General features: G+C 51.9%; 1 protein-coding gene across 10 annotated transcripts in view; it reads left to right on the top strand.

The window, feature by feature from the left end:
• The first annotated feature begins 12,738 nt into the window (after positions 1 to 12,738).
• LOC111145432 (calcium/calmodulin dependent protein kinase II gamma) overlaps positions 12,739 to 23,233 on the top strand; it is a 53,856-nt gene continuing 43,361 nt past the window's right edge. For 8 of the 10 annotated variants that reach the window (XM_022500318.1, XM_022500321.1, XM_022500317.1 and 5 more), the window contains exons 1-2: positions 12,739 to 12,902; positions 14,270 to 14,364. In XM_022500318.1, the coding sequence (XP_022356026.1) occupies positions 12,838 to 12,902; positions 14,270 to 14,364 (160 nt within the window). In that variant the 5' untranslated portion in view covers positions 12,739 to 12,837. Of the gene's footprint in view, positions 12,903 to 14,269; positions 14,365 to 23,233 lie in introns of those variants that run through there. The other 2 variants (XM_022500322.1, XM_022500323.1) reach the window with 2 other exon arrangements.

Below are 23,233 nucleotides of genomic sequence, written 5' to 3'. Positions count from 1 at the left end.
TGGAACTAAAAACTTGGTCTGGGAGGAACCAACCTAGGACACAAAATGTTAAGAAACATTTGAAATCCGGATTTTTTTTTTAAGATTTATTTATTTATTTATCTTAGAGAGAGAACAAGTGAGGGGGCAGAGGAAGAGGGAGAAAGAATATCCAGCAGACCCCTTGTTGAACACCTCTTGGTCTGTTGACTAAGTGTCCATCGCTTAACTGACTAAGCCACCCAGGCATCCTGAAATCTGGATTGTTTTATGTTAAAACCTCCCAAATGAAATTGTGCAAGTCAACAAAAACAGGCTGAAGGGCTGGATTTAGCCAACGGACCATCAGTTTGGGATTCCTGACCTAAACTAAGACTTCATCTTTTTACAACAATCCCCCAAGAGAGGAATACCTTTGGCTAGAGGAAAGTGTTTAAGGCAGAGTTGGATGAGAAAGTTCTAAGGGTGGGACTCAGGGCTGCATGAAATGACCGCTTCCAAGATGGGGAGTTAGGGAGGTCTCAGCGATGAGGAACGCTGCTTTGAGGTCGGCAGCTCCTGCCCCTGGCTCCCCGCATGCCTCCTCCTTTGGATACACCCAGTCCCTGGCTCCCCGCATGCCTCCTCGTTTGGATACACCCGGTCCCCATGCAAAGTCTCAGAGCAGAGTCAGGCCCGGCAGCGGCCTATCCCAAACTGGTTCTCTAGCAAGAGTGACAAGCCAGAGCCTGCTGGCCGCAGGGTCCTCAGAATCACACTCTCCTGGCTCCCAGTCACAGCCCTTCCCGGAACTGTAAGACAGCTGCCTTTCTGCAGGATCTTAGCCCAGCTCGCCTCTGGTGCAGGGAGAGGCCTCAAGAGTGTGTGTGTGTGTGTGTGAGGAGCTGGTTGGGGAGAGCTGTGAGCCCCCACCCCCAGCACCTCTAGCCGCCAAGCCAACTTTCTAGGCAGTCATTCCAACTCAGCCACCTAAAGTGCTGACAGGAGGCACTGTCATCCTCTGTTGCATGGAGGAAGACACACCAGGCCCTGGAGGGGTGAGGGCTGCACCTGGCCGGGATGCCCAGACAGGCCCATGGGTGACAGGCCACACCTTATGCCCCAAGCTGTCTCCAGCCGTGTTTGCAGAGCCTGGGCTATTTTAGGTTCCTTTGTCATCACTGCAGGCAAACTGGACTGGAGGAGTCTGATTAGAAGGGAAAGAACCGGTTTAACAGAGCTGGGCTGGGGGAGGCTGCTTCCCTAGGTTGGCACCATAGCACCCAGCAGAAAAGCCTGTGTTGCTGCTTCTGAGGCTCAGGCCTGGGTTAGGATTCCAGCACTGGCTTTAGAGCAACTTGACAGACAAAAGAGGCAAAGAGGAGGACTTTGAGGTTCAAGGGCCAGTGGCTTTAATGCCGTCTTAGGAATAACCATGACAATAATAATACCTTATTATAAACATGCTGGAAAGTATTTAAGTATCCTTCAGAGAGATGATCTTATTTGATCCTTACTGCAGTCCTTTGGGGCAAGCAGGCATTACCCGTCCCACCTTAAATATAAGGAATCAAAAGACTCACCAAAGTCAAAGTGGCTTGCTCAAGGTCACAGTCTTAAGAAAGTGACAATGGCAGGGCCTGAATCAATCGCAGCAGGGGGTTTTGGGAATCCAGCTTTGCACATCTAGAGGTCTTTGGAGGAAAGGGGACTGGAGGGGGTGGGAGGGGGACTCCTGACCTTCTACTGGGGGCCCCAGGACATGTGGTGCTTGCTGGTTCAGTGGCTGAGGAGGGGACCCTCCCACAGAGCCTGCTGGTGGTCTGCGCTACAGGACAGTCACAGTGAGCCTCGGGTAAGCTTCACCTCCTCTCTTAGCTGGTGGGTGAGAAGGGTTTTTCTCTTCCCCTCATGCCGCCCCCTGAGTCAGCTCGCTGGCATTGCCCTGGCATGTCCTGGGCCCCACGCCCAGGCAGTGAGAAGGAGCTGGCAGATTGCCCAGGGAATGCTGCTGTCTTCACTCCAGACAAGTCCTAGTTAAGACCCCTTCCCCGAGGAAGCCCAACAATGGCTGCATTGGGAGCTTTGACTTGTAGGCATGGGGTGAATCTTCCTCACCCCTTGGACTTCCTGGCATAGATGGTATGGGGCACACACCTTTAACCTAAGGTCTGCAGCCTAGGACGGGATGCAGGGACCAAAGGCATTTTATAGACCGGCTGAGCCAGGCTGCCACCCCAGAGCCCTGCTTGGGTTTCTGGTCACATCCAAATAGCTAGGGAGGGAGTTGCTTTTGGACAGAAAAGGGGAAAAGAGAGCCAAGACTCCAGTCTGAAGCTGCCTCAGCTGTTTCTGGGGCTCTGACTCAGAAGCTGCTTCTCAGGAATGTTGAGCACATGGGCCTCTGAGCCCCTTGTCCAGGCACAGTGGAATGAACAGCTGGGGCGTGGGGGCTGTTTTATCCTCCCCTCTGTTCTCTGAGGATGTCTCTCACAGAGAAACCCTACCAGGATAGATTGAGGGCTCATCCTGGAAGGCTCTGGTCTCCCTGTCTAGGAAGGAAGCCTCCCCGGACCACATCAGCCCCAGGGATGGACCCCAGCAATGAGGGTCTGTAGCCACTGATTTGTACTTGTGAAAATGCTGTGCTACATGGGTGTCTGTCTCTTCCCCCTCTCTAATGACCTCATCTCCCTAACTGTTGCAACTCCTTGACTTCATGCTTCTGGTAAAAAGAGATAACCTAAGCATAATCTTCATTTGATAAATATGTTGGTTGACAAATAATCTGAGAAAAAGGAACAAAGAAAAGAAAGAGGCAATGAAAAAAACAGTGAGAAAACCTGCAGTCTGGGTCACACCCCAAAATCTGGGGACTCTCCTTTCCTTTCCAAGCAAAGCTCCCGGGCCACTTGGAAAAAGGAGAGAAGAAAAGCTGTGGAGAGGTGGCCTGGCATTTCCTTGCCCCAGCACCCCCCCCAACCCCAAACACCCTCAGATCTGCCAAGATCTGCCAAGGAAGGGGGTTCCCCGGTGATTCTCCAAATGTGGACAAAGGTTCTTTTCTCTGCCTCTCACCTTTATTAATTTCATTTCTCTAAAGCAGGTAGATATCCCATGGGATAATCCACACCGAAATGAGACCCAAGGAGAACTAATCCTGGAACAGAAATCATGTTAGCTACTTATAATACAATATAATGTTTTTAGGCTTGTCTGTGTACCTCCTTAGAACATAAGAGCTGGGAGGGCAGGAACAGAGTCTGTCTTGTTCACCAGGCTAGTCCCAGAATCTAGCACACTGCGTGGTACACAGCAGGCGCTCAGTACGGTGCTCCGTGCATGTTGGTAGATTTGGCTAATTGAGGGGCATCTGGAGCCTGCCAGCAGCTGCCATCAGCACCTTTTATTTTGGAGCTAACTTATTCCAGGTCCGCGAATCTGATGAACTATTGCAAGGAATTGGAGCCAGATGCACTGATAGGCTGTCTCTGCGCCTGTGGGCTCTCAGACAGACTTGGGACTGGAAATGACTCCTGGGGTGGGGTCTGCTGAGTAATCTACAGCCCTGACGTCTCTCTAAACCCGAGCCTACTGCGGCCTCTAGTGGACAAGCCGAATCACTGCCCTTTTGTGGGGGGAGGTCCAACTTCCTCATTTCTTTGTCCCCCAGGATCTTCAGGTTCTCCACCTGCAGGCTCAGGGTCAAGAGTATACACGATGGCACCACCAGCAAGACAATGAACCATATCATAACAATAGATCAGACATGGAACAGAGCAATCCATTAAAAAGCACCCTTTAAGTCCAGTACATAGTAGTCTGATAAAAGCATGAGGAGGGAGGAAGAGGGAGACATGAGAATAAGCAAGGACTCTGCCCTTAAGAAACCTATGCTTTAACCGAGAAGGCCAAACTAAAATTTAAAACAAGCAAACAGCGAGCCTGTCATCAGGTGCCAAACACTTCAAGAGCTGAGTTCAGAGGACTAGCTTAACTTCTCCGTGCCTCAGTTTTCTCATCTGTAAAATGGGGATATAAAATTTACCTTGCAGGGTTGTACGAAAATTATAATAAGACGACGAGGGGGAAACATGGCATTGTGTTTCTTGCTGTTATTCAAGTAATCTACGTTCAGCATTAAAAAAATTTAGAAAGCAAACCTAAGGAAGAGGAAAAAGTTCACACTGATACCACAATCAGAGATAAGTACTATTAACCTAAAGATGTACATTCTTAATGTGTTAAGCATGTGTGTAGAAGTAGGGGCATTCTGGGAGCTGTGTGAAATCACAAAACCAACTAGAATTACAGAGTTTCTGGGAGGTTATGCATTAGCATTCATGCTTAATTCTGAAGGAAACAGCATTTCAGCAAAGACACGTCCTACTGAAAGCAACATTATTTCCTGCAGCTCTCTGCATATATGTTCATCTTAGCAGAGGGCCTTCCCTGATTACCCTATGTTAAATAGCACCTCTACCCCCCTTTCCCCACCTTGCTTTCCTTCATAGCATTTATCACCACCTGATGTATTAAATATTTATTTGTTTATAGTTTGTCCCTCTCACCGGAAGGTAGGCCTGCCAAGGGCAAAGACAGCATCTATGTTGTCCCCTGCTCTACCGGCAGCACAGAGACAGTGCTTGAAAAAAGTAGGTGTTCAACCAATATTTCTAAAAAGAAAGCACGAGAAAGAAAAGTGAAGTATAAAATAGAGTTGGCGGGGTGCCTGGGTGTCTCAGTGGCTTAAAGCCTCTGCCTCAGGCTCTGGTCATGATCTCAGGGTTCTGGGATGGAGCCATGCATTGGGCTCTCTGCTCAGCAGGGAGCCTGCTCCCCCTCTCTACCTGCCTCTCTGCCTACTTGTGATCTCTCTCTCTGTGTCAAATAAATAAATAATCTTTAAAAAAATTTTTTAAACATCTTTAAAATGGAGTTGGCAAAGGTAGGAGAGCTACTGCAGCAACTCTGGAGGGTGAGGTAGGCCAAGTCTAGGATGGTGGGAGGAAAATGCAAAAGAAGGAATGGGCACAAAGACATTTAAAGCAGAAAATGTGCTGGTGTTTGGTTCCTGATGACACACAGGATGATCATAATAATAACTACCATTTATTTGGCATCAGGAAGTGAGCTATTAACCTACAAATATTATCAGTAAATTATTATAACCACCCTATAGTGAACATTGCGACATCTTTATTTCACCAATGAGGACCATGAAGCTCAAGGAGTTCAAGTAACTTGGCCCAGGTCACACAACTAGTGAGTGGCAGAATTCAAACCCAGCTCTGCCCTCTAAGTGAGATAAGGGATGAGTCAAAGTTGACTTGGAGATTCTGAACATAGGTCATTGGCGGGAGAATCATGTCATTGTCAGAGCCAAAGGAACTATAGGAAAAAACTGGGCAAAGCAAGAGAAGCAATTATAATAGTTAATTTATTGAGCTCTTGATATGCAAGGCACTATTTTACGTTTCTCATGTACTAATCATATACTCCTCATAGACCTCTATGAAGTGAGTGCTATTGTTATCCCTATTTTGCAGGTGAGAAAACCAAGGCCCAGAGAAGTCATAAAATGTGCAGACTCCCATAGTTAGTAAGAGGCTAGGATTTGGCTTCATTGTTTTTAACCGCCATATTATACTGCCTCTCAATCTGACGAATTTGGATTTGGATCATTTTTAATTTGGGGGGACAGCAGGACATTCAAGTGGGAATACCTGGTAAGTAATCATCTCTAGCCGAGGTCTGGGATCTAAGAGCCTCTCACCTGGTCTGGTCAGAAAGTTGGACATTGGTCCTTCCCGAAGCCCATCTCTGCCCTGCCCAGAGCCAAATACTATTAACATCTGGCTCATCCCCAGATTTATGTTCTTTTCTTGACCACCCAGTTTCCCATGCACCTGCCAAGCCCTCAGCATCTCAGCACCTGACTTACACTCTCTTTGCTACCAGCAATGACCCCTCACTTACAACTCCATCTGCCAACATCCTTCCCCTCCTTTCATCTGCTCCAGTTTGTCCAATTGTTGCAACATGATCTACTTACCCCCCTCATTAAAAGTCCCATAGTATTTTGCTTTGACCCTCTGGGCATTTACTGAGTACCTACTAGATCCTGGGAACTTAAGAAGATATGAGGATGAACATGAACAGACACAGACCCTACCCTCGGGAAGTCTGTAGTCACACAAACGTATATATAAGATTACACTTGGGATAAGTGCTTTGAAGAAGTGGTGATGGAACTTTGGAGGGCTGTCATTCAGGGATCCGATCTGGTCAAGAGACCAGGAAAAGCAACTCTGAGAAAGTAACACCTGAACAGGGAACTGAGGTTAGCCAAGGGGAGGGCAATGTGACTCAGGTAGCCATTTGTACTCATACTAATCTTCTGTTATATCATTGTTTTATTATCATGCTTATCTTCTTGCCTCCCGTGGGTAAAGCTCCTTCAAGGCAGGGCCTATTTCTGGCCCATCTTTTTATCCCTTGTAAGAATTGGGCCTGAAGCTTGCCCAGGGCAGTGAGACTGTTGTCTAAATGGACAGAGGGATATTGGCTCTCTCTGCAGAACTCCTCAGCACAACAGCCACAGAGCCCCAGTAGTGCTAAGGGGTCACCCTGAGCCCACCTCCAGTACCTTCCTTTGTGGTAGACAAGGAACAGCATCACTTCCAGCTTCGGGCCCATTTTTATGTTCACCCTTGATAAAGGTATCTTCTGGCATTAAGCTGGGGTTTCAGGTGTCCTGCCTTTGTGAGCATGGAGGCAGCCTGCCCTCCTGGACTCCCTGTGACCCACAGTTTGGAAGGAGCACCAGGGGGCTTGTACCAGGACAGTGGGGTTTACTGGGGCCTCCCAAGTCCTGTTAGCATATGGCTTCCCGCTTGCCCACTCTGTTCCTGCCACACAGCCCTTCTTTCCACCCCTTAAAAATACCGTGACCATTTTCATCCCAGGCCTTTGCTGCAGTTCCTTCCACCAGGAATGCTCTTGTTCCACACCTCCAAGGACTATTTAGGTCTCCCTTGTAAGTCCCTTTCAAGGGCAGCCATGCTCGAGTACCTCATTTAAAGGAATTCTCTATTCCTCTCCCACTCTATCCCATCGCTTTATGTTATGTTCTCTGTAGAACTTACTCTAAGCTAAAAGGACCACTTTCTAGGTTCATTGCCTGCTGGCAATACAGACCCTATTCCAATGTAAGTTCCATGAGGGCAAGAATTTTGTCAAATTGTTCTCTTGGGTTTCTAAGTGACAGGAACTGAGAGGTGATCAAAAAACTAAAGAAATGAATGACTGAGTAAGTATCTGGATTCAGAACTAGGATTAGATTGGGATAAATCCACCTTGGGTTTAAAATTCCAATCTAGATCCCATTGTTGGTATGAGTACATCTGAACTGAACCACCCCCCTCCAATGCAATTTCCCACTCCCCCCACCTCAATACCCATTTCTATTCTCTTCAGTCACATCATGTCCTACAACATGTTAGTTGTTTGCTCTTAGGCAATCTACTTTCCTTCCCCACCCCCCACCTTTTTTTAAGTAATCTCTACATCCAATGAGGGGCTCGAACTCACGACCCCGAGATCAAGAGTCAGATGTTCTACCGACTGAGCCAGCCAGGTGCCCCTAATTGCTTTTCTAGATTCCAGTCTCCTTTTCTGTAAAATGGGGCTGATGGCTCCTACACTCAGAGTGTGGTGGTGACGGTGAAATGAAAAAGGGTAAGCTAGAGGACTTAGTGCCTCCGCCTTTCTGGTAGCAAGCGCTTCCTAAAGGTTAGCTACAATTGAGGTTTTATTATCCTCACCACAGGTCTCTTTCTCATTCAAATTCCTCCCGCCTCAGCCCCTCCCTTGAGCACCCTGTGAGCCTCAGGTCTTCCCACCAGGGGGCCCCACATGCCACTCTTTCTGCACTGACCGTCCCTGCTAGTGCAGGCAGCCTACCCCTTACCCCATTATCTCCCTTCTTTCTCTCATGACAGTTTTGTCATTCCTCTTCAGGTGCCCCCTCTTCATCCTAAATATCTCAGTCTCGTGGCCCCAGTACTCCATTCATTCTACAAATAATTATTGAGCACCTACTATATGCCAGGCTTTGCTCTACCTGTTAAGGATGCAAGGAGAAAAATGAGGTACCCTCTGTCTTCAAGGAGTGCACAGTCTCTAGGGGGATGGTGGAGAGGAGGAGAGGCAGAGAGAGCCCTGACCTGGAGTTGGGGGTGGGAAGGGGGGAATCAGGCTGCCCTTTGGAACCAACCACCATTGGAAAATGGAAGAGAGTTTCTCCTGGCTGGTCCCTCAGTACCTCCCTCCAGATACCACAGCTCCTCACAATATATACTCCCACAACTCACCCGAAATTCTGAACTCATCTCATCCCCAACACCTCAGACCCTGTTCCAAACACTTCAGTTTTTCACACCAAAGTTTTCCGCCCACAGCCTGAATGTCCTTAGCCTCTCACCCCAAAAGTTCATCCCCTATGCCCAATCTTTCAGACCTCAGCCCCCCACTTTAAATTCCTCAGCTCCTCTTTTAAGAAATATCGTAGTTACTGGTTAAATCTGAGGTTCCTAATCCTTTTTTCAGCTCTTAGACGCAGCAGGGATAGGAAAACACTCCCGCTAAGGACAATGGTTGTTGGGAGTAGTTACTGAGAATGGGGCATGTCAGCTATTCCGTGCATGGTTGTGATTTCACGTGTTTTCCATGGAGAGAGGAGCATCTCTCACTAGACCCCCCTCGTTTAGGAATCGTTTATTTAAATGTTTTCGTTTGTAGGGGTGTCTTCCTGGCTCAGTTAGAAGACCATGCAACTCTTGATCTCAGGGTCATGAATCTGAGCTTTCCAACAGGTGTAGCAATTACTTAAATAAATAAAACTTCAAAAAGAAATGTAAGTGTTTTCATTTATCTTTCTCACTCTCTTTTTTTATTTTAAAGATTTTATTTATTTATTTATTTGGGAGAGAGAAAGAGAGAGCACGAGCAGAGGGAGGGGGATGGGCATAAGGAGAGGGAGAAGCAGACTCCCGGCTGAGCAGAGAGCCCAACAAGGGGCTGGATCCCAGGACCCTGAGATCATGACCTGAGCCAAAGGCAGATGCTTAACCAAATGAGCCTCCTAGGCATCTCTTTCTCACTCTTTCTTATCCCCATTATCATATCTTGTCACTAGTTTGAAATACATTACTACTAAAAATTTTCTCAGAGTCCTTGGGGAGAGGCTATGACCTCATCACCCCTAATTCTCCAAAACTAGCCATAGAATCTTAGAATTGGAAGGGACTTCAGAAACCACTGGTCCAGTGATTTTCAAACTTATTTCAGGGACTATTTTTAGCCTAGAATTCTTCTTCAAGAAAATCTTATGCAGTACCCCAATATATAGGTTGAGCAGCTGCTGAGGCAAAACCATATAACCTGTAGGTTTCTTTGGAACATGGATTGAAAACCCCTCACAGGCACAAGACTAAATTGTCTTCAAATGTGTTTTACAACATCCCTCAACAAGCAGGTTAACTATTCTTTGTTTCCAGGAGCATCGTTCCCCTTGCATTTAAACACCTCACTTTCAATTGCCCTATTTTCCTCAAGTCTGAAGAATAAGTACCTTTACAATCTAAAATCGCATTCCAGGGTGCCTGGGTGGTTCAGTTGGTTGGGCATCTGCCTTTGGCTCAGGTCATGATCCCAGAGTCCTAGGATGGAGTCCCATGTCTGGCCCCCTGCTCAGCTGGGAGTCTGCTTCTCCCTAAACCTCTCCCCACTCATAATCTCTCTCTCAAATAAATAAACAAAATCTTTTTTTAAAAATTGCATTCCAAAATTAGGGAGGGAAGCTTCTGGCATTCAGGGGGCAAGTTCCATGGTGTAATTTTTGGAGACTTCGAAGAGAAAGGTTGGAAGAATGACAGAGGGTCCCACCCAGTGGAGCACCTCTGGTGATTACTGGGGCATCGATTTCTTGCGTAATCCCCTGTTCCCCATGCTGTGGGCACTGAGTGCTGGTGCTGCCCAGGGGACTGGCTGCAACCGGAACAGCGCAGCTCCAGGACCCCATGAGGTTGCCATAGATACTGATGCGCAGGGAGCTGGTGAACTCATTATTTGTATGTATCTTCCCTCTAATTGCTGTGGGGTAGCTGGAGGTTGTGTGGGTGCTACAGCAATGGGGATCAGGAGGGTGTGTACCAGGGTGTGTATTTGTGTGTGTGCACACAAAGATGTCTATAGGCTCCAAATGGCCACTCTGGCCACGTCAGAGTCTGACCAGTTGACAGAAGTAGGGAGAGAGGGAGAAGTGAGTAGATGTAGAAAGAAAAAAGGAGAGATCGATGTGAGTTTTGTTTTAATCGTGAAGTCTAATTTTTCACTTTATTTGGACCTTTTAGAAAATGAGAAGTAGTGCCCAGCAAATAGTAGGCAGTGGATAAACATTTATTGCATGGCAGTCAGGTCCACTTACATGGCAGTGTGGGTCCTCCCCAAGGCTTCCCCCCACTATTTTTCTCATCACTCTTCCTTGTACCCACAGACTCAATGCAAAATGCTTATACGGTTACCCTCTAAAACGCAGCGTTGAAGGCTCACCCTCGGCGGGGAAGATACCCCTCTCCCAGTGGGCACCTGGGAGTTGTAGTCCTGATTTTACGTTTCTCCTTGAGATAGCCTAAGGGATGGCACTGCAGCTCTAGTTTGTTCTGATCTCCCTCCATCTTCTCACTGCACCTTACATTAATGAATATAAAGTTTCAGCACGAGGAGGTCAGAAACCAAGTTGTCCTGAGGGCTCAGGAAGGGCACACTGATGATTAATACGCAGCCCCTATTTCTGGAGTGCAGACTAGCCATCTCTGCTGCCTTTCAGGTGGATGACAGAAACTCAGGACTCACTGTCATCCCGACGACGCATAATCTCATTGCCTTGACCCGCGCTGGGACTTGGAACTCGGCTCTCACCCCAGTGCTTTGAGATAGGAAGTGGCCTTACTCCCCAGCGTCTCACTTCCTGTTGCCCTGGGGACGGGTGGAGCATGGTGTTCTGTCTCCTCAGCCCTTTCCTCTGGCCCTCTCTGCCCTCCACCAAGCAATCTGTTAAAGTTTTTCCTCTCCTATTCCCTTAATCGCCCCCACTGGGCAGTCTGGTTTTCCCCAGCTCCCAGGGCTGTTGGGTGAGGAAAGGAGGGGAGACTTCTTTGGGAGCTTTGCTCCACCCACCCCCCCACCCCCCCAGGGAGGCAGCCTGGGAGGCTGGGAGGCCTCTCAGCTGCCTTCTCGGTGAGCCAGCCTGCTGACAATGGAGGCCTGACTCCCAGTGGGCGTCCTGCTGTAATCAAGACTGAGCCGCAGCAGTTGGCCCAACTCCATCCTGCCCAGTTGGGACTGGCCCCTGACTTGGGGTACAGCTGCCTGGGCAGGGAGGGTTGGGAACCTGCCCAGCTTGTTTCTCCTCCACAGAGACAGTTATGTGCCTCAGTCCTAGTGTCCTCTGACAGTGGCAACAGAGAAAGGGATGGTAACTCCCCCTGCCATGGCCCCAAATAGTCCCTTCATTCCACAAATGTTTACTGAGGGACTGGGGCTACGTATACAATGGGCAACAGAGGAGGCAGAGGCCCTGCCGGGTTGGAGCCTACAATTTAGTGGGAAGGCAAATATTAAACAAATAATAATAGCTACCTCTGTTCTAATTAGGTGCCAGGAGCTATTCAAAATGCTTTATGTGATTTAGCGCATTTAATACTCACAACACTGTGAGGTAGATAATATTATTCTTCTCAGTTTTCAGATAAAGTATTGAAGCACAGAAAGGTTAAGTGACTTGCCCAACATCACACAGCTGGGTCAATGAGTTGCCCAGAAATCCAAGCAGGCAGTCTGACATCAGAATTCACTCTTCAGACAACCACATTCTAGCTCTACTAATTGTCATAGCAGTAAATTAAATATATCATTACAAAATGTGATGAGTGCTATAAAATAAAAATGCAGGGTGCCCTACAAAAAAATGGGGATTTTCCCCCCCTCTTTCCCTCCACTTGTTCTTCTAGCCCACAACCGCACAAAACCTTTCTAATCGTTCCCACCTCATCCCTTTGGTTACTGGCCTGAGAGAGAACATTCTCTCATCGCTAAGGTTGGAGTGTGGGAAGGCAGAGCTCCACCTGCATCGTTGGCCCTGGCCTGGTCTCCCTGAACAAACTGTGCCTGAAGGGTTTTATCTAATAATGGCCCTGATGCTTACACAAGTCTAGACTGTCCGCTTCCAGAGGGAAGGCTGTTGAGGGAGCTGGCTCTGCACAGGCTGGGGGCGCCTCCCGGCCGCGCAGTCTGACAGCGGACTTTTTGACCTTGGCCCTCTCACCACATCCTGTGAGCCGGGCTGGGGTCTAAAGACGGCTAGAAAACTCGGTGGTCCAGACCCCTACACACTCCCAACACACACACATAGCACGCACATCCCCAGCCCTTTGCAGGGTCTGCCCTGGGACAAACCCCACAGGGCGTGAGGCTTTCAGCAACCTTCGGGTGGCCCAGGGCTGGGACCACCCCCCTCCCTCCCGGCTCCCCTACGCTCTCGGCCCAGCCCGGGCGGCTCCCGGGGCGGGGCGGAGCCGGCGGCAGGAGGCCCCTCCCCGGGGGCGGTCCGGGGGCCGGGCGGGGGGCCGGCGGGGCTGGGGGCGGGGCAGGCGGGCGGGCGCGGGGGTGTCCCTCCCTCCCTCGCTCTCCCCGGTAAAGTCTCGCGGTGCTGCCGGGCTCAGCCCCGTCTCCTCCTCTTGCTCCCTCGGCCGGGCGGCGGTGACTGTGCACCGACGTCGGCGCGGGCTACACCGCCGCGTCCGCCCGCCCGCCAGCATGGCCACCACAGCCACCTGCACCCGCTTCACCGACGACTATCAGCTCTTCGAGGAGCTCGGCAAGTACGGCCCGCCCGCCGCCAGCCGCGGCCCCCCATCCTGTCCCCGCCGCCCGGGCGCTATGCGGCTCCTCGCCCCGCCCCCCGGCCCTGCACCGGCCGCTGCAGCGCCCCCTCGGCCCGCCCCACCCCCAGCCTTTCCCGCCCGCCGCCTCCGGCGCCCCCTCGCCCCAAGCTCCCTGCCCCGCAGCCCCCTCCGCGCCCTGCAGCAGCTACCCGGGCTGCTGCACACCGCGCTGCCGCGGTGACTGCAGCCCCGGGACCGCTCCTGGGCGCCCTCCAGCCCCGCCCCTCCCTCACCCTTCAGGCGCCCCCCATTCTGACCCCGCCTGCTCGCCGCGCCCCCTCCTCACCCTGCTTGGGAGCTCACTCAGCACCCTGTCCCATGTCCCATGCGCCTGGCACTCTAGACCTTCCCCGGCCCTGCAGCTCCAACCCCGCTGCGGTGCCCGAGTGCGGGGGGATGTTGGATGTCCGGCCCCGCCCCCCGCTAGTGATGCTTCCAGGATCCCAGCCCCGCTGCTGGGCAGTGCTGCAGCACCCCCTTGTCCCCTCCCCCTATCCCTGCAGTGGTCCCGGGAGCCGCGCGCCGCAGCCGCAGCATCCCCCTCCCCTCTGCACTGAGCTGGCCGCCGCAGCAGCCCCGGCCCCCCCCCCCACCCCCACCAGCGGCGCCGAGCCCGGCCACTGCAGCCCCCGCCCTGCCCGCCCCCCTAGACGTTTCCATAGCTAGAGAGTGCGAGCTCCCATTTGGGGGGAAAGTAATGGGGAAAATCATGGGGTAGGGGAGCTATTGATGTCTGAGACCCACAATTGGATCCTCTGTTTTCCTGCTGTCAGTTGAGCTAGGGATGCAGTGGGATGAAGCCTGTCCTGGGGGGTGGGGGGTTTGAGCCTCACTATCCTCACCTACCCCCATGACTGAGGGAGATTTCCCTCTTGGAATCATACCCTCTTCCTAATCTCTTCTTCCCCTACCCTCAACTATTCATGCTGAGAAAAGAGCAGGGTCTCTGTCCCTTCTCCTGGTTCTCTTGGCCGGGACTGCAGGGCTGTCCCTGAGATGCAGCAGGTGTGTGTTTTAAACATTGCCCACCAGCTCCTGATGTACAGCCTGAGGTTGGGGCTGTTGCTTTGTCCAGCAGCTAGACATGGGGGTGGGATGGGGTGGTCCTCCAACCCACATCCGTTCATTGTCACGCAGTGGCCACATCCTTCTGCCCCACATTAGAGGGTGATGGTCACAACGCTGGTGTGTATGATTTTGACTAAGGGGCTGGTGATGGGAGCATCACTGTTCTCAGACCCGAAGTGTGTCTGTGTCACTCTGCTCTGCTCCGTGTCCCAGTTTTTTCCCCCTTCTCCCTCCAGGGGTGCTTTCTCTGTGGTCCGCAGGTGTGTGAAGAAAACCTCCACACAAGAGTATGCAGCAAAAATCATCAATACCAAGAAGTTGTCTGCCCGGGGTGAGTGTTCCCCCATCTGGGTCTCCGTAGGCTGCCTCCAAGGGCTGTAGCTCTGAAGATGCTCCAGGAATTGGGAGTTGTGTATTTTAACACCTGCAGAAGAAGTGGAATTTCAGGGTTGGTTGACTTGGAAACCAGACACGGAGTGACATGGGGAACCAGAAGTGCTCAGGTAGAAATGAATGAGAAAGATGTAAGGCATGTAGGTAGCGACAGGGAGGAATGGTGCCTGAAGGCTCCAAGGAGTTTGGTTTTTAAGGGAGGCGGAGATATGGGGAATGGTGGTATCATGGAATGGAGAGCTCTTAATTTGGAGTCTCTGTGTTGGGGGCAGTGGGCAGCCCCTCCAGGCCTGTCCTTGTCCCCGTGCCCCAGGGGTGACTTGGGATGGAAATGCAGTAAGTGAACAGCTCTGACAAATCCAGCCTCCCCCTGCCCACCAGGCGGCAGAACAGACTCCCAAGGGAAGGCAATCTGTAAACATCAGGGGAGGCTGCTACTGGCGAGGGCTTCTTCGGGAACAAATCCTGCCAGATGAACTTGATTGCTTTTTTGATCAAATTACAAAGTTGGTGGTGCAACAACAGATGCAGCCTGTCCTGGGTGGAGGGTGATGCTTCATGGTCTGGAAATCTCAGTGGCCTGGCCAGGGTGGGCGCAGCATTGCCTCCAGGTCCAAGGATTGTGAAGGCGCAGGCGTTGGAGCTGATTTGGGAGATCCTCCCAAGTACCTGAGGCCAGGAGGGTGAGGCCCTGTCTTTCACACCTCGAACCTACACTCCTTGAACCTTCTATTGGGTGCTTGCCAGACTCACCTCATCTGATAGGTATAGACCCAGCAGTGTGTGTGTGAACAGGTCTGGGGAGTACAGAGGTATGTGGATGGGTTGTCATTGAGGGCCGCGGGGTGTAGCAAGGGACAAAGGTTTTTAGACCCAGAGAAAGGAGTTCGTATGGGGCAACAGGATGCCATACATATATTAGGAGCCAGGACCGATGCCCTGGGGAAGGTGAGGGCTGTGGCTTATAGTGACCCAGGCGACTCCGGGAAGAGATGTAGTTGACGTCCCTAAGCATCAGAGAAGCTATTAAATTCCTCAGAGATGACAGTGGGCTCCTGTCATGTGTCCAGTTGTTCTGGGACCTGTTTAGCAAGGCTGCCTCTGCCTCCTGGCTGAGAGGGCTTCTCTTCATTCCCCACGAACAGGGCTTGTCTTGCTGTCCCCCTCCCAGCCTCCATCTCTTCCTGTTCCTCTACACTGGCTATAAAGTTGACTTATTTGTTTGTTTGCTTTCTCTCTGGGTACCTTGAGTCGGAGGCGACGGTTGCCATAGAGATGTGTGGGCAGTCAGATGCCCTCCTCTCCTGGGGTAGGGGGATGACACAGTGGGCTGGACTCCTTGGCAGACATCCTGTGGCCACGGGTGTAGGGCGCAGGCGGGGACGCAGCTCAAGAGTGGACGCCTCCCTGTGCCCACACAGCCGAGCCCTGGTGCAGCAGAAGCGGGGCTGGTGTCTGTGTCTCCAGTTAATGACACAGTGCTGATTTGGGAGATCCTCCTCATTTCACCAGTGTCCCCTGACCCAGGGGTGAGGGAGGGAGAAACACCGGGAGCCGCACTCTGGATTGTGAAGCTCACTGTCGTGGTGACTTTGTGGAGCTGCCTGCCCTCGGCTCTCGTTCTGTCCTCCTTCCCTACCCTCCTGAACTTCCCTGACCTGTGTCATCATGTCCTATTCCCTTCCTCACCTCCTTTCAACCTTGTCTTGTCTTTTCCAACTGACAGCTTGCTTTCCCTGCCCAAACTGGATGAGGTTTGATTTCTCTTTGATTTTTTTTTTTTTTTTTTTTGGTCCCTCAAGGAAAGGATTCTTGTGTAAGATCATATGCTTCAGACATCAACTCCCCCTCTCTCAAGATGCTTATGCCAAAACTGGGGCTCTGTCGTGTGGCTTGTGTACCAGGTTAACCTAGGGACAGAGGCCTGGTCCTGGCTGATGGGCACAGATGCCGACAAGACGGGTCAGGAATCTGTCAGTGCCAATACTGTTTGGAGGTGGGAGAGTGGGAGGGTGTTGTCTTGGAGATGGAGGGACCAAGCCGGGGGCTGTGCCGTAGGTGTGGGCCCAGGGGATGTGAGCTCCTGGAGAGTTGGGCCAGGGTGCCCACTAGGCTGCCCGCGGGGTTAGGGAGTGAGGGCCCATGGCTTCCCTGCAGCCTCTCAGTTTACGCTGTATATTTTATAAAGGTGCAGCAGCTGGGGCTGGGTTTCACTCTTCGTTGTCTGTCTGTCTAGGGCTCCGCAGGTGTTGGATTTCTGTGTCTGGGAACGTGGTGGTCCCACCAGTCATCCTTGGGGCTCTGAAGGGGCTCCCTCTGTTTGCTGAGTCTTTCTGCCTTTTTTTCTTTCTTGTTTGTGATTTTCTGTGCTGCGAATCGAAGGGAAAGAGAAGGGTATCAAGCTGCTTCTCCTTGGCATCCTCGGCAAAGTGCTCAGGAGGCATGGGGAGACATCACCAGGTCTTACCGGGGAGTTTGGATCTGGGTGGGAATCCTTCTTTGGCTCCATTGTTTCTTGTCGATGTGGCCTCAGAGGCCCACGTTCGTAGCTGTGTTACAAGGGAGGGAGTTCGTGTGGCTGGGCATCGAGCACCATTTCTGTCTGCAGGCCTGTCTATGTAAAGTCACTGAAAGTCATATAACGTCACTCCCTCTGCTTGGAACAGTGATAGGTGTGGAGCTGGGCCTCTTAAGGGAGCCCGCGGTTCCAAGCTTAGCTCTCCACTAGGCTGAAGGAGGCATTTAAAATAGGCTTGGATGCAGGAGCTAGTGGGCCAGGTGATGGCAATGATAAGTCGTTATTTTAAGATTTAAGAGCATCCCCCCAAGGAGCCTGAGCCCTTATGTCTTTTTTTATTTTTAAATCTTCAGATTCCCTTCTTATCTTTATTCATATGCATATAGATTTTCACCTCGTGGAGCATAACATTTTATATCCTGCTCTCTTGCTTACATCCAAAGCGTTTCCCCATATTGCTATAGTTGAAGGGCAAATGGTCCTTTCTTCTTCCGTAGCTTAGGGTTTATCTTTGGAACAGTTAGCATCATAAGGAACCTCTGTATTTGGACCATTTATCTGGAGTCCAGTTGCTGTTACTACTGTGGATACTTGGCCTTACTAAGAGGTGCTACCAGAAACAGTATTTTGAAATCTGTTATAGCACTTGCTGTGTTTATTTATTTAATCTGTATACGCCATGTGAAGAAGTTTCTGTAGAGGCTAAATGTAAGCAAAAGCTTTCCTCTTCCTGCGGACCGGGGAGGTAAAGGGTTGGGACCATATGTTTCTTTACCTTGGTGTGGGCAGTGCCCAGCCAAGTACCTGACACATACCTAGCCTATACATGTCAAATGAATGGATTCAGAACACTACGTAACTAGTCATGGTTACTTCTTGGCTTTGGCTCTCATGAAACTCAGAGTTGAGTTTTAGGAACGCTTATATCCTGGTGCTGGCTTGGGTTCCCCCTTCTGATCCGTGGAACCTGGCATAGGCGTGACATGGCTATTGGATAGGACACATGAGGTTAAAGACCTGTGCTTGGGGCATATATAGTGGGTGGGAGACGTAGGAACACAGTGTAGCTTATGATTCTTTCCTCCCTGTCAGTAATGACCTTATAGGGCAATGTTGGGACTTCCTCTCAGCAGCGATTTTCAATTTTAGTGTGCATAAGGATCACCTGAGTACTGGTTAAAAAATACAGATTCCTGGGTTCTATCCACAGGGGCCTGGGGTTGGACCCCAGAATCTACACTTTAAACAAGGGCCCTAGTGAATTTCATACACGGGGTCCCCCAGCCACGCTTTAGGAAATGCCGTCTGAAATCAGCAAACGCACCACCAGTCGCTCTTGTCATGTTCTCTGAGATTTCCCAGACAAACCTTGGCCCAGCCTTCTCCAGGTGGCATCTCTGCCAGTATGTGGCCATCTGTGCCCATGGGTTTTTCTGAGATTAGGGGCCTTCTTCTGAGCCCCCAGACTGGGGTGTCAGCCTGTGTCCAAGGCTGTAGCAGGCTGAGTGGCTAAGGTTGTGGCATGTTGGCCGCCAGAAGGGCAAAGGCTGTCCCTTTCTGGGTCCAGCTGGCCCTGGGGACTGAAATCAGATCCCCCTGGGTGGTGCCAGCTGTAAGTCCCCACCCCCTTAGTGCTGGCCTGAGTAGCCCCCATGACATTTGTGTCCCCTGTGGTATCTCCAAGTGAGACTTTCCTGTTAAGGATCTGGGTGAAGCGAGGGGAGGCTGGGAGGGGAGGGTGAAGCAGCAGTGCAGGGCTGGGGTGGCGGGGTGGGGGGGAGAGCAATCTGTGCAGCGCTGGAACGCTGGGACTCTGCTACTTGAGGAAGCATTTAAGGAGGCTGTATGCAAAGCTGTGCTTTCCTCCTGAGGATAACAGGCCAGTCAGTTTCTGTTGACAGAGAAATGGGCATCCTGTAAATAAATGACTGAGCTTCCACTGACTTATCCCCCTAAGAGGATGAGAAAGCAGCCTGAAGGCCCCTTCTCTGTGCCAGAGGCTTCTGCTGGGTTGGTCTTGTCATTCTGTCATGCTGTGAGCGATGTGACTTAGTTCGTACAACACTGGCCTGTCACCCTGCCGTTCCACCCACCTTCCCAGAGCGACTTTGGGTACTGGCCTCATGGAGTGGGGATGGCGGTTGGAAGGTGGCCCCATCCTTGCTCTCTCCGGGCTGCCCTAGTCTCTTGTCAGAAGCTGTGCTCTAAGCTTCGAGGCTCTGCTGAAACCCTAGAGGTGAGTGGCTGACCCCATTCTCTGCTGAGGCTGGAGACAGGGAAGGGGAGGAGTGGGTAGGACAGGCTCCTGCCCCCAGCTCTGTGCTTGCTCTCTGGACAGCCTTGGCAGGCCAACAGGGCCCTGATCCCATGGGTGCCAAAAGGGTGATGACAGGAAGAGATGGGCACTTTGCACCTCTTGAGTGCCTCTCGGCAGAGGCCTTTTGTCATCTGCCCGTGGCCAGAAGGATCTGCCCCAGGGCCAGTGGGGAAACCAAGGCACAAAAGATTGGTCTGTTTCCTTTGAGCTGTAGGTATGCCAGTGATTTTGCCAGTGCTCAGACCCCAGCATCCTCCAGCAGTACGGTCTTCACCTATCCCGTGGCTCCTCCCTTGAAAACACAGATTCTGGGCATTTTGTTCCTGTGATACATGCTGCTCTCTTATCTCCACACCTCCAGCTAGGCCCAGAGCGCTAAAGCCTGGTGGAGCAAATTCCTCTCTTTTGCTGGCTGAGGCCCTGCTCTCATCTGTACCCACCTCTCTGGGTATAGACCCCTCTGTGGTGGGGATATTTCCATCCTCTCCCCCTACCCTCCAAAACCATCTCTACTTCCTGGGTCCTATCAGCAACAGCAGCAGCAGCTTCCCATCTGCTCCCCTCTTTTCTCCTCCCTCTTTCCCCTCCCCCTGCTTGCTGCTGCCCTGGGAGGAGCTATTTTTAGGGGCTGCTTCCTGGGATGTTTTACTTGGGGCTGGTTACCATGAAGGAAATGTCACCAAAACAGTGGGCAAAGGCTGCAGGCACCCAGATCCCGGCCGTGGGCATGGAGAACCAAGCTGCTGACCCTGTTCTGGCCCGGAGAGAATCCAGAGTGTCTAGAGGCAGAACGCTGCCTTCTTGGAGCTTGCGAGTGACCCCACGGGGATTTTCTCCATCCAGGCTGGTTTGGGAGACTTTCACTGTGGGGCACTTCTTAGTGCCTCTCTCCTCTCCCTTCTTAGTTAAAGCTTCTCTTAAGAGACAGAGGCCACATTGGGGCTTGGGTCTCTGTGTCACCTGGTGAAAGTTGCTTGAGTGAGGACTGAGGAGAAAGGGAGGATGCCAGCTTCAGAGACAGAGCCTTAGGGGATCATGCGAGCTCGTTTTGGGCCCCGTCCCACTGTCCTCACAGCACGTGGCTGGTCCCGGGTGTGTGAGTGTGAAGGAATTCCAAGCTGTGACCCCGGCGCGGACATGGTGGGTGGACTTTGCTCTTAATTGGAGACTCTTTGCACCTTTGGAGTGAGACTCAAAGAGGAAGGGATGTGGCATCGCAGTGTCAGGATGAGGTCAATGGGATGGTGGCCTGGGATTCCCACTGGTCCGTGCCCAAGGCCAGGGGCTGTTTATAAGCAGCTGGAAATGTGCACTACAACACCAAATCCCTATGGTGCCCTTGTTCCTTCTCCTGAGAGTGAGGCCCCGGGGGCCAGACGGAGGCCTCTGCCACTTGGGAAGGAGGAGGAGGGCACTCCGGAGGGCAGCAAGAGGAGACGCTCCTTGTGGAGCATCTGAAATTGGGCCATAGGAAGCTGTAGGAATCTTCTCATCATTCATCGGGATCACAGGCACAGATCCTTGAAATACCCTTGAAAAGTCAAGGTGTCATTGGGATTGGAACTTGGGGAGGGTCCTCATAGCTGGCATAGGGCTGTGTGTTCTTTTCCATCACAGAGGTTGCTGTGTTTAGGTGGCAGGAGGCGCTTAGGTGAAGCTAGTGCTGGCATTTATGGTTTTAGAGAAATGTCACTAAAGCAGTCATGTCCCTGCGGGGCCATGGAGATCAATGGCCAGCCTTCCCTGGCCCCCTGTCCTGTTGGGGGGAAGGCAAGTACATCTGGAGTAGGCTTCTGGTTTGGATTTAGGGGAGAGGTGGTTCTAGAACCCTGCCTCCCCTTTGCCACATGCCATCTCCTCACTGCTTCCTCTTCTGCCTCCCTTGGTACCAACTACCTGGTCACTCCTTGCCGCTCTTCCTGTGATGGGTACTTGGCCTGGACCAAGTCTCAAAGTGCTGGGGCCAAAGGCAAGAGAGGCAGGGCCTCCAGGGATGCTTGTTTCTTGGGCCTGGCTCTACGCTGGGTGGGCTGTTGGGGAAGGCCTGAGCAGGTCCCTGATAACGGCCACTTCTGCTTTCTGCTCCTGTTGCTACCTCTGCTATTGAGGGGGAAAACCTTGCAGAGAGATGTGGTTGGAGCTGGGCTGAAGGTCGGCAGGGGTGGGTCTCTCCATGGCAGTAGCACACAGGCGGGCAGGAAGTGGCCCTGTGCAAAAGCGGGAAGTGGCTCTTGTCAAACAGGAAAGGGGGGCTGGGCCACGTGAGGGGGCGGGGAATAGCCCAGCTGAAAGGTGGGTGGGAAAAGGATCAGCCTTGGAAGGCCTAGGAAGAGCGAGCTCTGGGGTCTGTGGAAAGAGGGGTATCTTGAGGGAGAAGGCCATCTTTGGGACAAAAGCACCAGCTGGTGTGTTATCCCCTCAGGATGCCCAGACAAGCCCTGGCGTGGCCACTGTGGACTGACTCAGTTCAGTGGCTTCACCCTTTTTGGGGCTGTGATGCTGTACTTTAGCTGGGACAGCCCTTGCCATTGGGAAAGATACTCTACAAACCATATTTGTTCCTGAAATACCACTCTGCTGCTGGGGTGGAGCCCTCTGCTTTTTTCCCCAGACGGCCCAGTCCTGGAGGGGACTCCAGGACAGGAGGTATGTGGGGGAAAGGGGCTGGAGACGACAGCAGGGAGCCTGGGGCACGGTATAAGGATGCAAGGAGAGGATGGTAGGCAAAAACCACATGGCCCGTTGACCAGAGCTTCTGGAAGACAGGATGCCACAGCCACCAAGCGTGAGGCTGAGGAAGAGGAGGGATCCCGCAGGCAGTGGCACTTCTAAGCTGTCCTCTCTCGAGAAGCCCCCGTTGCTAACCTTTCCCCAAGGTGGGCCCCAACCAAAACAGGCAGGAATATCTCCCCACTCGGGATGGCTGCAGCGAGCCAAGGCAGAAGGCTCTGCTGGTGTGCTGGGGACTCTGGCTGCCCAGGCTGCGGGAGGCTCGGTCCGACTCGCTGTGTGTCTCTGGCAATAGCCACGGCTCAGATTCTCCTTGGGTGCCAGGCACTGCACTGAGCATTTACCCAATTACCGCATTTAATCTGCAGAGAACACCGCCTCCGTTTTCAAAGCGAGGAAACTCTTTCCCAAGATACGTGCCTGGCTCCTTTTGTCACCTCCTTCAGGTCCCAATCAAACGTCATTTCCTTGCTGAAGCTTTCCATGACTGTCCTATTTAAATGTGTGCCATTCCTCTTCCCTGCTTTATTTTCCCACATTGCACTTGCCACAACATTTCATGTCCCATCCCCTTCGTCTCGTCTGTCCCTCCCCCAACCCAGCCCCGCTGGAATATCACCTCCATGAAGGCAGGGATTTTGTCTTGTTTTGTTCAGTGCTGTAGCCATAGCATTTAGAACAGTGTTTTTTGAAAGAACGAAGGAGGGTCAGATGGATTTAATAACTCACCTGTCATAAACATGCTCAGACTGGGGCTGTCTGACTCCAAAACTGTGTGTTCATGGATGGAGTACATGCTAAGGACCGGCGCCTAGACCAGGAGCAGCCTGGGATTCAGAGACGATATGGGGACTCGGCTCCTTGGAGACAGGGTTGAAATAAGTGGCTGACAAGGACCCTCTGGGCACTGGGCAGCTCCTTCGAGGAGCTCGAAGTATGAGCCTGTGTCTCTCCTCTCCCGGCTCTGAGTCACTGGTGAAGCCAGAGCACCCTTATTTTTAGTGCTGTTGCTCTTATGGGCCTGCAACCATTAGCCAGTAAGAGACTTAAGGGAGGAGATAAACATTAATCTTCCAGGCCTTCCCCTCAGCAGCCTCCTCCGCATTGCAAGATACTGTTCTCCTGCAACTGCCTGGGCAGCTAAGCCCAAGAGTTTTGGGTCAGAGGGCGGCGAGGTGAGTGGTCAGAGGGTGGAAGCTTTGGGGCTCCCTAGCTTGGTACTTCCATCCCGGGTCCAGGAGC

This window comes from Enhydra lutris, unplaced genomic scaffold, assembly GCF_002288905.1.
Source record: "Enhydra lutris kenyoni isolate GAN:26980312 unplaced genomic scaffold, ASM228890v2 scaffoldscaffold12, whole genome shotgun sequence".
NCBI lineage: Eukaryota > Metazoa > Chordata > Mammalia > Carnivora > Mustelidae > Enhydra > Enhydra lutris.
Note: the sequence above shows the minus strand (reverse complement) of the source record. Positions and strands in the feature narration are given on the sequence as shown.